Source organism: Podarcis pityusensis, assembly GCF_964106645.2.
Source record: "Podarcis pityusensis genome assembly, chromosome: 12".
Lineage (NCBI taxonomy): Eukaryota > Metazoa > Chordata > Lepidosauria > Squamata > Lacertidae > Podarcis > Podarcis pityusensis.
The window spans coordinates 46,910,852-46,928,051 of record NC_138037.1 but is presented as its reverse complement, the minus strand read 5'-3'; the positions used below and the strand labels follow the sequence as shown (position 1 = coordinate 46,928,051).

Genomic DNA, 17,200 nt, shown 5'->3' with positions numbered 1-17,200 from the left:
ACACCTTTGTTCTTTTCCAGTCAGGCCAGTGCATTAGTCTCGTCTTCTTATTTCAGGTAATGTCACAGTGTAAAATAATGCCATTTCTCGCAGCTAGCAGTAAATGACCCTAGATGGTGCCAAATGATATTGTCAGTGGGATCAAGGTGCCAAGCCGGTGATGCCTCTCTCCCTGTTTAAAACCTTAGGAGAAAGGGCTGCTGGTGAGTTAATTATATGAATGAATAGAAATAGGAAGGACTTTAGGAAGAACTTTTCTGAGGATAAGTGCTGTTGGACAGTGGAATGGACTACCTCTGAAGGAGGTGGGCTCAGTAGAAGTTGGATGGCCATATGTCATGGATTCTTTAGCTGAGATTTTTGCTTTGCAAGGGTTTGGACTAGATCAGGGGTCCCCAAACTAAGGCCCGCAGGCCGGATAAGGCCCGAGGGACTTGTTTATCTGGCCCACAGTGACCCCCGCTGCCCACTGCCACCACCTGCTCTTACCGGCGTTGCACTGCTGCCCACTTCCGGGTCGGAGGAGCACTGGAAATAGCTTGTGCGCACGCGTATGGGCACACACAATCGGCGCTGGAGACACCGGCCCAAGGCATGGTAAGTTTGCTGACCCCAGCTCTAACCCATGGGTAGGCAAACTAAGGCCCGGGGGCCGGATGCGGCCCAGTCTCCTTCTCAATCCGGCCTGTGGACAGTCTGGGAATCAGCGTGTTTTTACATGAGTAGAATGTGTCCTTTTATTTAAAATGCATCTCTGGGTTATTGGTGGGGCATAGGAATATGTTCATATATTTTTTCAAAATATAGTCCGGCCCCCACAAGGACTGAGGGACAGTGGACTCGCCCCCTGCTGAAAAAGTTTGCTCACCCCTGGACTAGATGGCCCTTTGGGTCTCTCGCAACTCTACAATTCTATGATTCTATAGGGGGAGAGGGTTAGCAAAATAATGGCCAAGCTTTTCATGCTCCATTGGATGGTCCCCATCCTCATTTTAAGTGGGTGTTTGGGGTCAGTTATATGAAGATCCATAGCCAATGGTGTAATCCACAACATCCAAGTAAGCTGCAGAAGTTTTATTAGTTGTAAAACTCAGGCCACCCAAACCACATGCTACATTTGTTATCAGGGGCTGTCAAACCTTTGGGTCCAGTGGTGAAATATACTCGGACTGCTGTAGTGATTTCATGCTCTTTATTGCAGCTTGTGAAACAGTGATTTAATTGCCCCCCAAACCTCAGGCTTTTATATACATTATTTACACAATGAGTCCCGTCTGATTGGCTGATTCTGCTTCCCTCCTGGAGCTTGATTGGTCTTTTCCTGCAGGCCAATCAGTTGTTGCATTCTAGGATCCCACCAGCCTAATAGGCTGATTAACTTCCTCCTGGAGCCTGATTGGTCTTCTCCTGCAAGCCAATCGGTTGTTGCATTCTAGGATCCTACTTGCCTATTGTTCTAGGATCCAAGCTTAGTACATAATGGGTGGGCACATTTGCAAACTGGAGGAACTGTCATGAGCACCCCTGCCACCAAGCACATGCCACAACCTTTTCTGTTGGCTGTGATAGAAGGATTATTTGGAGCTAATTTCAGCAAGAGGAGATGACCCTGTGGGCACCAGGGAAGGTGCACGAGTGCCTGCGGGCACTGTGTTGTTGACTCCTGCATTAGATGGGTGCCATTAACATGCTTTGGATTTGTTAAAACAATTTAAAATTGCAGGGATGAGGGGCCTGAGTGCATGGGGAGGGGTTTTTTTAATGCCTTGTTGCAAACCTGAAAGAGGTCTTTGCACTGGGAGATAAACTTTCATCTTCCTTCCTGGGAGTAGAAAGGAAGGATGATATTCAACAGGATTGCTGCAGGAGACAATCCCAGTCCTGACGGGACCCTTGATCATTGACCAATACTGCCTGAGGATGCCGCAGGCCACAGCTTTTTTTGTATTCATGTCCACATCCTCCGTGCAGAATTTGAATGGAAGAGATTCAAACAGATTGAGTTCAAACGGACTGAATTAATGCAAACTGCACTGCTATTTTAAAATAAAGACCTTTCTCCCTTTGCATTATCCTCTTCTTTTCAGGAGTCCTCAATGATCAAGATGATTTTGCTTCATTGTACTTTTTTTTGTATGACTAGATTCTTTTTCTTTTTTTAAATGTACAGTGGGGTCGGAGAGTAAAAAAAAAAACAACCAGCAGAGGCTTTTTGGCGTTAGAAAAGATGTTCTGTTCACTCCTCTTCTCTTTGCATTATATCCAGTTCTGGATCGTACTCTGAATCTTAGCTTGAAAGCTTAAAGGTAGCACTTTCATCTCCCTGTTCATTTTCCAGCACTCAACAGTTTTCATAAGCTTTACATGCCGCTGCACAGAAGGCCCAAGGATTCAGGGCTGCTTCAGTTATGTACATGTTCAGTGTACGTCAAATGTTATGCAGACATGTGATTTAAAGAATGGTTAGGTGCATAGCTCATAGCGGAGATATGCCTTTATTTTTTAAGAAAGGGTTATTGTTTCTCACTGAACATGCACCTGAAATTGTTTAAGCTGCTGTTATATGGAGACAGATCACTGCTTCATCTACACCAGCCTCCTTCAACCTGGTGCCCTTCAGAGTTTTGCAACTCAGCAGTAGAGCTTTGCAAACAAAAGGGTCCCTGATCCCATCAATGGGTTGTATCCAACTACATTATACTTAGAGTAGACCTATTGAAATGAATGAGCCATACTCTGAATATGACTAGCATTGGATACAACCCATGAATCTTAAGACCAGTTACAAAGTAATGTTAGAGGGGCTTTGGCCAATAAAGTTATCCTTAACAAATCGTTTTCTATCCAGCCGACACTTATTGAAAAATATGGTTTGATATTGCCCCTGAAAAATAAGTTTTGAAAAGCCAGGCAATAGGTTCTAAAAATATGGAATGCTTTCCTGCACACTATCTTCTATGTTTTTGGCTTTTTGCTGCTCCTCCTTTGATGGATTGGCTCTCTCGAGGCAGCTGCCAGTTCCCAAGATATTAAAGGCTGAGTGTTTGACCTAAGCTATTAAGGAGTTTTCTCTTCAAGTATAAACCCTTCTGTATTTGAAAATATCACTAGATTGTGTTGAGTTGAGCAATTTCAAAGGTGCCAGATGGATCTGGGCAGCCCAGTTCTGACTGTCATTTCAGCCAAGTGGAGTGGAATACTTGGCTTTTCTTAAGTTTCATTTAAATTGAACCCCACTCTCCTTGTGCCCCGAACAACTGAGGCTAAGTGATTAAGCACTATTTAAGGTGCCAAACTTGATACTGTGGGGAATGAAGAAAATGTGGCCAATCATTTTATTATTATGAACACTTAAGGTCTACTTTATGGAATGCATGGCGTAATTTATAATACAAACCAAAACCCTCTTTGAGTGCCACCTGGCAATTCATGTGTACCTAACTAAAGGGTAGCCAATGTAGTCCTCTCAAGATGTTGTTGGGACTTCAACTCCCATCAGCCCTAGCCAGCATGGCCAATAGTTGTGGGTGCTGGGAATTGTAGTCCAACAACATGTGGAGGACACCTTGTTGTCTACTTGTGGTTTAGCTGAACTGTATGCATATGGAGAAGAGAGGAAAGGAGAGGTGGGAGTGATAAATGTGCCAGGCATTGGGAGCCAGATGGCATGGCCTTAGAGTGGGAACAGATTGAGGGTTTGTAAGCAGTGTTCAACCCACTCATGTTTCTGATTGGACTGGTGGTAGCAGGCAAGAACGGCTAACATCACAGTTCTCCTATGGGACAGAGCAAGGGGAAGCAACTAGCTAGGATGGCTATGTATAGACCTATGCCTCTGAATACCAAAGGTTATGTCTACAGTCATGTCCTGTTTGTGGGCTTCCTACCGGTATCTGCTGGATGTTAAACTGGGAAGAGTCTTTGGCCTGATCACCCTTCTTATGTTCCGATAACAATGTAGAGATCCATGGTAACTCTAACAATAGGAGCAGTGTTGCAGATGCTAAGGATAGCGGCTAAAATACTGTTATGTACTGAGTTGAATAGGATCCAAAATGCGGCAGTCTGATTGGTCCTAGAACAATAGGATTCAGAATGTAGCAGTCTGATTGGTCCTAGAACAATGCAGCAGTATGATTGGTTCGCAGGAGCCACCCAATCCATCTCCAGGTGGAAGTGAATCCACAACCTGATTGGCCCACAGGAGAACCCCGGAATTAGCCAATCACGTGCAGCCCATTGTGTAAATAATGTATATAAAGCAGATATTGTGGGGGAACTTCCAGTGTGGTGCTAGTGTGGTGTAGTGGTTAAGAGCGGTAGACTCGTAACCTGGGGAACCGGGTTCGCTTCCCCGCTCCTCCACATGCAGCTGCTGGCTGACCTTGGGCCAGTCACACTTCTTTGAAGTCTCTCAGCCCCACTCACCTCACAGAGTGTTTGTTGTGGGGGAGGAAGGGAAAGGAGAATGTTAGCCGCTTTGAGACTCCTGAAGGGGAGTGAAAGGCGGGATATCAAATCCAAACTCTTCTCTTCTTCTTCTTATTCCTCCTCACCACTATGAGCTGAATAAAGAGCATGAAATCCACTCTCAACTCCGAGTATATTTCAAATACAGAACAAAATGTGTAACTGGGTATGGAATCTGATCCAATGGGACCTCAGCATGCAGAAGTGCAGGCTTCATCTCAAAACTTTCACTTACGGCAGAGAGACTCAAAGGGAACCCTGTTGGGTCCCCTATCTTTTTAATGCCTCAGTGACATAATTGATTTGCCATTTGCATTATACCATTGAAAGTGAATTAATAAATCTTTCATTAAGAGCATGTCATTAGCAGAAAGATTTCTTAAACTGACAGCTGCACTGGATCTGTATCAATTGATATGATTCATAAACCCATCTCTGAGCATGAGTATTAATCATGCTTTGCTTACCCAAGCGTATACATTAGGAGATCTTTAGCAGCATCAAATGCCTTATTGGATTGCTATTTATAGGCAATTCATTAAGTGGCAAATTACAGGAACGATGTAATGAGGTTAACACACCGATGTAAGAAGATCAGATAATGATCTTCATAGAAACAGCATCACTATATTCAAAGAAAATTAAAGTTATTTATTTCCAGGCATCTGCAGCTATGATGTGAGGGCATCATTTAAAAATAAATAAATCCATTGTTTGTTCTCTTCTATCTTCTGATAGACAAACCTGTTTACAAGTTACTGTTTGGATTTTTTTATTTAAAAAAAAAATCACTTCTTTCCTTCAGCTTGATTGTTAAGTGTTAAAATTTCTTAAGTGAATGAAGCTGAAATCATTCATCAAAATGTGACTTCTCAGAATTTAGCAGTCTTGATTGCTGTGAGTAAACATAGCTTCAAAAAAATAATATACTATTTAACGATGCCACCCCTGATTAATATTGACTGTTGTTTGTCTACCTTAAAGGCATTTCCAATCACAAAAACCTTAAAAAAAAAAAAGTAATTGAAGAGTCTCGTTCTGTATTCTGAACAGATCACTTTCTGGATCCTCAGTAAGGTGAACAACCCCTTCATTCAGCAGTGTTTATGTTATAACAATAATTATTACAATGTTAATATAATTATAAGTAGTTAAGTTCTAAATTGCACAGATGTTGTTTTCATTGGGACCATTGGGACCAAGGAACATCCAAAGTAAGGAGGCTTGAAAGAATGTAAATCTTGCAGTGTTTGCTCGTAAGATGTAAATATGGTGAGAATGCAAGAGTCCAAAGACGGTTCATCTTCATTTTTGTTTCTCTGAAGGCATAAATTTGGCTAAAAGGTGTGATATACCATCTATACATCATTTTCATGTAATTCTCTCTTAATAGTATGCGATCTGTGAATTTTATATCAACTTTCCACAATTTTTCCCAATTTTCCAGTTGAATGTTGTGTCCCACATCCTGAGCCCATTTAATCATAACTGATTTCACCTCTTCATCTTTGGTTTCCCACTCTAATAAAATAACATCTTTACCATTTTCACTGGTGTGTAAAAGGTGGTCCATGGGAGTTCCCTTTAGACTTGGTATGCGCACCTTGGTGAATGCTGGACAGTGGCGCCAGGGTGCGCCTGTCAGATCCACATAACCCAAGTTCACCCAGCAAAGAGGAAGAGTCCGTTTCTGCATGGCCACAGGCTGCAGCTGTTAACATGTCCAGTGGGAAGGGATTTAATTCCTTTTTATGACAGCCTCACCTGCCTGGACTCCTATGATTAGCTTTATTTGCTTTGTGGCAGATCTTCTAAATTGTTATATGTAACAAATATAACCGTTTAAACAATGTAAGTTTATTTGTTTTTATTTTGATTATATATTTTGTGGTTTTATATTTTGATTTTGTTCTGTGAACTGCCCTGAGACCTCCCGGTATAGGGCGGTATATAAATTCTAATAATAATAATAATAATTTTTGTTGTTGTTTAGTCATGTCCGACTCTTCATGACCCCATGGACCAGAGCACACCAGGCACTCCTGTCTTCCACTGCCTCCCGCAGTTTGGTCAAACTAATAATAATAATAATAATAATAATACAGTGGTACCTCGGGTTACATACACTTCAGGTTACAGACTCCACTAACCCAGAAATATTACCTCCAGTTAAGAACTTTGCTTCAGGCTGAGAACAGAAATTGCGCTCCAACAACACGGCAGCAGCAGGAGGCCCCATTAGCTAAAGTGGTGCTTCAGGTTAAGAACAGTTTCAGGTTAAGTACGGACCTCCGGAACGAATTAAGTACTTAACCTGAGGTACCACTGTAGTAAGTTGAGTCATGAGTCTTCTTCATGGGTGTGCTGGTAAACTGAAAAACTAGTGCAGTCTTGAAATCAGTGGTTCAAAGCAGTGCAATTATGAAAGGTTCAGCCTGTCATCTTGATTCAAAATGGTGTCCAAATGTGTCCAAACGTCGGTAGAAACCTACTCCTTGATGTCAGGATTGCAAAATTTAGCTATTCTATCTTAAGAGATGTTGAAATGTATCATGAACAACTTTCCATAATACATATGTGTGTGTGTATGCAGATAGATAAACAGACAGATAGAACTAGTGTGGGCAGGGTATTGGCATATCATCAAAACTAAAAGAAGAGAAGTACATTAACTGAATTATGGGGAAAGTGAAGCATAGAATTCAAATAGCTTATGTATTCTACTTCATGTATTTCCTTCCCAGTGAAACTGAATGACCTAAAAAAAAAGTCTGCTGTTCATTTCATATTTTAATGGAGAGTCACACTTCTTACAGCAGCTGGATCAGCCTCAAAATTCTGGACCTCTCTGAAGAAGTACATTTGAATGCACTTGAAAGGCACCTCACTCAAGAATATCAAGTACCTAATGATTAGTTAAAGCAGTAGCTCAGAGAATGTAAAGGCCTTCTCAGCAGAAGAAAAATGATCGGACTGCAGAGGGGTGTGTGCGTGTGTAAGAGAAAGCTCTAGAAATTATGCAGGGCTATTTCTGAAATGCTGTAGTAGTATCTTGTTCTGTAAGAACAAATATATATGGAGCAAAGTAGTGATGTGGTAGCCTGAGAATAAAATAGATGATAATATCCCAAATTTAAGTGGTGGTTTGTTTTTGTTTTGTTTTTATTTTATTTTTTGTACAGTGGTACCTCAGGTACCTCGGGACGCGGGTGGCGCTGTGGGTTAAACCACAGAGCCTAGGACTTGCTGATCAGAAGGTCAGTGATTCGAATCCCAGTGATGGGGTGAGCTCTCGTTGCTCAGTCCCTGCTCCTGCCAACCTAGCAGTTCGAAAGCACCTCAAAGTGCAAGTGGATAAATAGATACCGCTCCGGCGGGAAGGTAAACGGCGTTTCCGTGCGCTGCTCTGGTTCGCCAGAAGCGGCTTAGTCATGCTGGCCACATGACGTGGAAGCTGTACGCCGGCTTCCTCGGCCAATAAAGCGAGATGAGCGCCGCAACCCCAGAGTCGGCCACGACTGGACCTAATGGTCAGGGGTCCCTTTACCTCGGGTTAAATACGCTTCAGGTTACATACGCTTCAGGTTACAGACTCCGCTAACCCAGAAATAGTGCTTCAGGTTAAGAACTTTGCTTCAGGATGAGAACAGAAATCGTGCTCCGGCGGCGCGGCAGCAGCAGGAGGCCCCATTAGCTAAAGTGGTGCTTCAGGTTAAGAACAGCTTCAGGTTAAGAACGGACCTCTGGAACGAATTAAGTACATAAACTGAGGTACCACTGTATTCTCATTTTCTGCTGTGAACCGCCCTGGGATCTTTGGATGAAGGGTGATACAGAGATTTTAACAACAACAGCACAGGGTCAGCTCTACTATTAAGCAGAGAGAGGCAGCTGAATTGGGGTGTCATGAAAGGGCCTCCATCATTGGGGATGGGTGGCTGCATGGAGAGAGCTACAGGGCAACTGGCCTCCCATCTGCTGTGTTGCTGTGTTTACCGAGAGGAGGAGGGCAAGGTGGCAGAAGCTGGCGCTGAGCAAACACAGCAATGGGAGTGCCAGATTGACTCCGCTGCTGTCCTTGCACCATGCCAAGCTCACCACCATTTCAGCAGGTGTAGTTTGTCATGCATGAAAAGTCATGTGGGCTTATTTACAAGGCAGAGGTCTAGGATTGCAGCCTAGATAACTCATGCCTGGAGCATAGCGGGGATTTGAAACAATTAGGTTAGTGCCCGAATCCTGGGACATTCCAACACTATACTGGAAAAAAGAAGAAGAAGAAGAAGAAGAAGAGTTTGGATTTGATATCCCGCCTTTCACTCCCTTTAAGGAGTGTCAAAGCGGCTAACGTTCTCCTTTCCCTTCCTCCCCCACAACAAAGACTCTGTGAGGTGAGTGGGGCTGAGAGACTTCAGAGAAGTGTGACTAGCCCAAGGTCACCCAGCAGCTGCATGTGGAAGAGCGGAGACACGAACCCGGTTCCCCAGATTACGAGTCTACCGCTCTTAACCACTACACCACACTGGCTCACATGAGCTTCACATGAGCTACTCATCACTATTCTCAGACGTCAGTCAATGTGAAAGCAATAGCTCTAAAACCTGGTGACCTTTCTGACCATTTGTGGAATGGAGATGAAGTGGTGTGAAAGCAGAGTTAATAATAAAAAGCCAAACTTACTCATGATCTACCAAGTGAAGTGTAAATTACTTTGTGCTTCTGTTAGAATCTCATATAAGTTATTGCTGCCTGGAAAGTTTCATCTTGTTAATTTCCATTAGTCCTAAAAATAGCACTGCTCTCCACAGCCACATTCAGGGTTTTCTCTCTTAGGGTTCTCAGATTTAATCAATATTTAGGAATGGACATTTAATGATTTTTAATGCACATAATTTCTTTCAAATATGTGTGTCTTGCTTCACAGAAATAATCTCCAAGAAGCATACAAGAGAGTATACAATCACAAATCTGCAAAGCTAAAATATATATTTATGTTTATATTTATATTTATATTTGTCAATATTAAAACTTTTTTTAAGATCTAAAAATGGTTCAGATTCTCAAAACAAAACAAAATGGAACATTTCAGGAATGTGCATGTCATCTAAGAGATACATAGTTTCAAAATATAGTAAAATACTGGCTCTCATTACTGAGTAGCACAATCTGGAAATAATTGATGATCAAAGAACAAAGAAATACACTTCTAAAAGGTGTCTGAAACATGCCACATTCAAAATGGCATGAGCGGTGGTATTCCAGGGTCTTGGTGACGCTACAGAGAAGGACCATTTCCATAATATTACAAGGTGACAGGGCATCTCCCAATGATGTTAGTGGCAGACTGGGTCAGTATAGGGATAGGTGATATGTTGTATCCTGGTCACAAGTTCTTTAAGTTTTTATATGGCAGTGGACACTTGCTAGGAAATGAGATGGCTTGAATATAGTGCAACTTACTTCTGAGTAGACAAACATAGGATTGTGCTGTCGGTCATGAAAGCCTAAAGTCTGCTAAGACCATATTTCTGCTTCGACCTTCAATCAATTCTTCGGTCAAAATCTAAAGCTTGTGAAAAGCTACTGTCGTTGGGTTTGAGTGGTGCTTTCTTGAAAGGCCTCAGACCATGGAGAGCTGTTATGATTGATTCCACCTTCACAGCATTTGCAGGCGTGATTCACAGAGTGAAAGCTCTCTGATCTTCCTTCCTCAAGCACAGTAGGCAGAATCCAGCAGGTCACGACTAAGGGGGGAATGAGACGTTGATGAGGAACAGGACCGTGACACCAGAAACACTCAACAAGAATGTCCTTTTTCTTTTTCTTTTTTTGTTGTTGGTTTATAAACCATGGCTTGCTTAACTATGGTTTGTTATATCGTTTTGTTTGATTGAATAATAAAACAGACAATACAAGCGACATTACAGACATTAACAATAAAAATTATAATATAAGTTAAGTTCCAGTTCAAAGAAATTCAGCTTTATCTTCTCAGAATAATAATAATTTTATTATTTATATGCCACCCATCTGACTGGGTGACCCCTTTTGGGCATCTCCCAACAAAATATTAAAAACACAACAAAACCTCAACCACTAGAAACTTCCGTGCCTTCATATATCCTCCAAAAGGCATGTAGTTATCCATCTGTTTGACACATACTGGGAGCCAATGTGGATGTTATATGGTCTCAGCGGCTGCTCCTGGTCACCATTCTGGCTGCCGCATTCTGGATTAGTTGTCATTTCCGAGTCACCTTCAAAGGTGGCCCCACACAGAAGTGCATTGCAGTAGTCCAAGCAGGAGATAAGCATGCACCGCTCTGGCGAGACAACGCGCAGGCAGGCAGGGTCTCGGCTGTCATACCGGGTGGAGCTGGGAGACAGATGCCCTGAGGCAGCTGGGGTGTATGGGGGCAGAGAAGGATTCTCTCTCCTGAGCTTCCCTGACTACTTCCCTCTTTGTTCTGGTATCTAGAGTAATTTGCTTTTCCCTCCCAGAAGCAGATGATGATGTGTAATGTGGTGGGAGGCAGGAGAAAGTCCTACTTGCGACATCATGTCACATGCTCCCATTAGTACATACTGTACTACAGAGGAGAAGATGAAGAACTGAAAATGAGGCTGCCATTTTTGGCAGCCATCCCATGTTCTTCATCACATCTAGTCCCACCTTGAGCCCATTTGCAAATTGTTGGGACTTGTTTTTGTTTCAACTGAGTCCTGTGCCATCACTTTCTATGGGAATAGCTTATTCTGACTAGCCTTTGCTGAATTTACAACATAAAGCCTTTCACTGTTTACATGTTCATCTGCAGGTTGGCAAGGAATGAAACATCTGATTTGCATGTGCAAATCAGCGATCAATCCTGCATCTTTTATGTATCCCAAATGTTCAGATGATAAAATTTTGCCTAAGCTCATCTCCTTTGCTGTCTATTAATGAAGAAATTCTACCCATCTGCATGCTGTTTTATTTCCACTAATAGGTGTGTTCACACATTATGCTGGACACAGGGACAAGCTGTCTGTACACGTGCAAGTGCTTGTGTGAAAGAGGGTGTGCTTGTTCATAGTTGTGTAGAACTCAACTATTGTGTGCACAGGTGCACAGACTGTGCACTTGCTGAACATTACATGTGAATAACTGAACAAGTGTACAGCTGAACTGTTGGGTATGCAGGTACACAGACTGTACACTCACTGAATGTAGCATGTGAACACCCCAATGACTTTATTTGTTTTTCTGAAAAGTATGAACCTTTAAGCTAGGCTTCAGCAACCTTGCACCTCCCAGATACTTTGGATTACAGTTGATGGGAGTTGTAGTACGAAACCTGTTGAGGGCACCACATTGGTGAAGGCTGGTTTAAAACTTCACCAAACCTATTTTAGCAAGGCCCAAAACAACAACAACAACAACAACAACAATAATAAAATTTTATTTATATCCCACCCTCCCCATCCAAAGCTGGGCTCAGAGCAGCTAACAACAGTAAAATGATACAACATTCTACAATCATTTCATTATAAAATCAGTTCAAATCAGATTAATGGCAACCATTGGGCTCTGTGAGGATTGCCAAAGGAGGGGGTCAGGTTGTGCCCTGGCCAAAGGCCTGGTGGAACAGCTCTGTCTTGCAGGCCCTGCGGAAAGATGTCAAGTCCCGCAGGGCCCTAGTCTCTTGTGACAGAGCGTTCCACCAGATCGGAGCCACAGCCGAAAAAGCCCTGGCTCTGGTTGAGGCCAGCCTAACCTCTCTGTGGCCCGGGACCTCCAATATGTTTTTGTTTGAAGACGGTAAGGTCCTCCGTGGGACATACCAGGAGAGGCGGTCCCGTAGGTACAAGGGTCCTAGGCCATCAAAAATGGCTCATGTCCTGATAGTCTTTGTTTTAAAGAAAGTATTTTTCAGCAGTAGTTGTGCTAAACAGCCATAATTTAAGACCCTTCTTCCACTTGGTGGAAGAGATTTTTACATGTCATTTTTCCTCCAGTTGAAAAAACAAAACCCACTCATGTAAACTGTATTTTGATTGGCAGGTCGACAGGACGGAAGTGATCCGAACTTGCATAAATCCCATCTTCTCAAAGCTTTTCACAGTGGACTTCTATTTTGAAGAGGTTCAACGGCTGCGATTTGAAGTCCATGACATCAGCAGCAACCACAATGGGCTTAAGGATGCAGACTTCCTTGGTGGCATGGAATGTACTCTTGGACAGGTAGGAACCATGGCTTTCCTGCTTATTACTTTCTGGGTAAATCTATAACTACTGGCAAAACTCGTTCGTTGTGCTTTCTCCATGTGGGAACTAGATGAAATGAAGGTTTGAATTTGATGGCTTTTTTATCGTTGCTGTTATTATAATTCTGTTTTAACACAAAGGCATCTCCTCACAACGGTCTGGTTACAGTCTGTGTACAGTAGCTTACACACGCACCCCTCCCTGCAAAAGGTAGCTATTTTGGAAACTGCACCAGAGCCGACCGCTCCATCACCTTAACCCAGTGCTTTAACATACACACCTTTGTCGGCAAGGTGATGTCTCTGCTTTTTAAGATGCTGCCTAGGTTTGTCATAGCTTTTCTCCCAAGAAGCAGTCTTTTAATTTCATGACTGCTGTCACCATCTGCAGTGATCATGGAGCCCAAGAAAGTAAAATCTCTCACTGCCTCCATTTCTTCTCCTTCTATTTGCCAGGAGGTGACGGAACCAGTGGCCATGTTCTTCATTTTTTTGATGTTGAGCTTCAGACCGTATTTTGCGCTCTCCTCTTTCACCCTCATTAAAATAATAATAGTAATAGTAATAGTAGTAGTAATAATAATAATAATAATAATAATAATAATAATAATAATGTACACTAAAGGGAAGGGAGAAACTGCAGCTCTTTTGGACCCCAGTAATTCCTATCACTGGTTGTCCAAATATCTCACTTATCAATCACAACTTTGACTTCACTGCTTGGCTAAAAGCACTGAAAGGTGGGACCAGCCAGGCTGGTTCATCTCACAGAAATCAAGTTAGAAAGCTGCCTGCAGATTTTGCACCAATTTACCTTCCTTCTCGGCTTACTTAAAAATAAAAATAAAAATAAATCAAAGTCTGGACCCCCTTGCAAGCATGGGCCCAAGTGCACCATTATCATCTGACGTTGAGCCTGGGAAGTTTTCCATTATCTTAATGAAGATCAGCAAAGTACAGACTGAGAACTGTATTATAAGTCTGACAGATTAATTTTGACCCACTGAAAGCCAGTTTTCGCCTGCAAAATGCAGACAAAAGAGGTCAAACTTAACAGTCCAAGGGTGCTCATTTAGTCATATCAGAGATCTTCCTTGAAACTTGACCCATGAACTACTGATATTTGTTTGTTTGCATTTTTGATATATCATCAGCTTCTAATATCTGTTTTCTGCTTGGTTGCAACTTGCTTGCTTAGAAGCCAGCAGTCTTTATGATCTTTCTTGGTAGGGGATTTTTATGCCTATAAATAAGCAATAAACATGATTTATAATTGATGGCCGTTTCCAAAAGGTGACTAGTTAAGAGGCATGCATATTCAAAGGGCAGTTTAATGCCAGTAAAAATTGATTTCCTCTCAATTATATAATTGATGCCCTGCATTGCCTAATTTTTCATTACTGTCGAAGGCAATGATGAAGGCATTTAACTGCCAAATTGATCCATTTTACTATTCGTTTGTTTGACAGCTTGTGGCTGGGAGAACAAAAAAGCCGCATTTCTGTGTGATAAATATTTGCTGTGGCAAAATTACTCTTCGAGAACTGCACTCCTTTAAATGAGCGAGTGAGTGACAGAAGCATCAAAATAATTCCAACCACGCTATTTAAGAAAATGTAGCTACTTCATGAGCAAAGATCTCAGTGTTTGACACTTCATTAGAAATCTCTCAGGGTTTCTTACTGGAAGGTTTGCAATGAATCCCATCTTGTACCTGTTTATGGACTGCATTCTATCTTGCTCCTTCGTCAAAGGAGCTCAGAGTGGTGAACATGGCCTCCGCCAAATTTTGTCCTTACATCAATCCTGCAAAGTAAGTTAGGGCCAGTCACAATCTCTCAACCTACCATAAGTCCTAAAGTGAGCTTCACAGCTGGGTGGGTTTTTGATCCTCTCTCTCTCCAGGGCAAGGGATGCAGGTGGCGCTGTGGGTTAAACCACAGAGCCTAGGACTTGCAGATCAGAAGGTCGGCGGTTCGAATCCCCGCGACGGGGTGAGCTCCCGTTGCTCGGTCCCTGCTCCTGCCCACCTAACAGTTCGAAAGCACCTCAAAGTGCAAGTAGATAAATAGGTACCGCTCCGGCGGGAAGGTAAACGGCGTTTCCGTGCGCTGCTCTGGTTCGCCAGAAGCGGCTTAGTCATGCTGGCCACATGACCCGGAAGCTGTACGCCGGCTCCCTCGGCCAATAAAGCGGGATGAGCGCCGCAACCCCAGAGTTGGTCACGACTGGACCTAATGGTCAGGGGTCCCTTTACCTTATTCTCTAGGGCAACACTCTCTCTGCTATGAACAGTGGCTCTCAATGAGAGGTGGGAGGTTATATGATGCTGTTAAGCAGAACGTCGGTCATAGAATTGGATAGTGAAATCACTGCTGACACCCCCTCCCCCAATTAACCAAGAAGTTGAATGAGCCAGGGTTAATCTTCTACCCTGAGGCAGGAGTTATAGTTGGTAACCAGTCGTACCAACAGGCTTGTTATGTATTGAAGTGCTACCCTGGCCACCAGGGGTATTATGTATATAGTTTTCACTCAGGTCCACATCAGTTAAATTAGGCAGGAAACTCTGGGTTGTTGTTGTCACAATGTTGACAGCCGGCTGCCTATAAAAGCAGGCCGGCTGAGCTGTTCAGTTCAGTTCAGTTCAGTTCCAGCTTACTTATAAAGAACTACTTGGAGGAATCTCTGTGTGGTCTGCTTTGTCAACCCACTACTTAATACTAGCGACAAAGGTGGGATAAAACAGTTTCTATCCGTGGGCTGTTAGGCTGCTGAACAGAAAATAATATAGTGCAACTGACTTTCGGGGTTGGTGTGTTGTGTGACAAGCACACAGAGTACAATGAGATTGAGTGTTGGGGGGGAGGCTTGGTTAATTTCATTATACACAGGTTGTACATTGACAATAAAGGTATTATTATTGTTATTATTACTATTATTATCTCCCAGCACAACCCCCTCACAAAGTTGTTGTGAAGATATAAATGTGCTGGTCAAGGTGGAGGTGGGGAATCATTATCAGGGACAGAATTTTCTGAAAATGTCAATGTCAAGCCAATCCACACAATGCTTTTCTAATTCACGTCTTGTTCCTTGATTTCAACAAGAAGTATTATTTTTTACCACTTCAATTAACAGTATGACCCATTCTCACATATTATATACACTGTTATGTGTATTATTGCTTGCATATATGCTCCGGGTTTTTGAAACTATGCAGAAACATACAACAGAGCATATCACTGTATAAAAATACTTACACATTAAAATGATGCTGCAGAAACTTAGTATCATGTTGGGGCTTGACTCTTACATGCATTATGCACATAATATTTTTGCAAAACATTTTGCATACCATTTGTCTATTTTTTTAAAAAAGAAGCATGAAAATGTAGCTCAGACAAAATGGGTACTCAAATGCAAGAGACAGAGCTCTTTTTTTAAAGCAAGCCCAAACATTTTAGTTTGTCTTGCATTTGATATTTGCTTCTCATAAATGAAGCTTTGCTTTTCAGCCCACCTTTTTCATAGTGTTCTTCCTTCCACCATTGAAGCTGTGGCACATTTTGATTTATTGCATAGTTGCCAGAGAAGAAAATAGGTGCCAATCATGTTCCCCCCTCCCCAGGAAGTTAAGTGAGCATATGACAGATAATTGTAACAGCTTGCAGATTGACAGGGTACCTCGATCTTCCAGCCATGCGGGCAGACACTGAATCCAAAAAGCAGCAATATCTGCTTTATTTGATGCTTCGGAGGCTGTGGCTTAAGGCAGAAGTAGCTTCAGGTAGATGCATGACCAAAATGTATTATCTCCCACTGATTGGTTTCCCAAACAAGAGGTGTTGGTGCCAGGTCATGTCTGTCAGCTGCAAGCCATTCTCCCTAGTTCCAGATGCAAGGGTTCATTTGTGCTGTTCGGTTTGGGATGTTCTGAGGCATTGCCTTCACTCTCATTTGGCTTCATGGTGATGCCATGAGTTGACAAATCAGAGTGAGGGCAATGCCCTGTGAGGGAAAAATGGCGACCACCAGGAGGATTATCACTGGTGCTGCCCAGACTATGAAACAGGTGGAGGTGATGACTGAAAAGGTGAGTAGGGAGCATCACCATCATCATCATCATTTTATTTGGATGCCGCCTTTCCACAGTTAAAACAATGCTCAAGGCGGCTTACAACATAACAAGATTTACATAATTACCAACATCACAAAAGTCATAAACAATAAATAAAACACATCAAAATGTACACAATCAAATGGAAAGCAATTTCCACATAAATAACAAAATCTAAAATTAAGAATACATCATTAATATCAATCACAATTTAAAATGACATAGATAACAAAGAAAGGCCATTTAGAACAAAAACAGGAGCAGTTTCAGAAAGTCTTTTGCCCTCTCACCATGAGCCCACACTCTCAGACAAAAAAAGTTCTGAAGTTGTAAATACAGTGGTACCTCGGGTTAAGTACTTAA

General features: G+C 42.4%; 1 protein-coding gene across 4 annotated transcripts in view; it reads left to right on the top strand.

The window, feature by feature from the left end:
- The window catches only part of CPNE4 (copine 4), a 199,116-nt gene that overhangs the window by 101,193 nt on the left and 80,723 nt on the right, over positions 1-17,200 (top strand). For all 4 annotated transcript variants that reach the window (XM_080974819.1, XM_080974816.1, XM_080974817.1 and 1 more), the window contains one exon: positions 12,515-12,694. In XM_080974819.1, the coding sequence (XP_080830945.1) occupies positions 12,515-12,694 (180 nt within the window). The remainder of the gene's footprint in view (positions 1-12,514; positions 12,695-17,200) is intronic.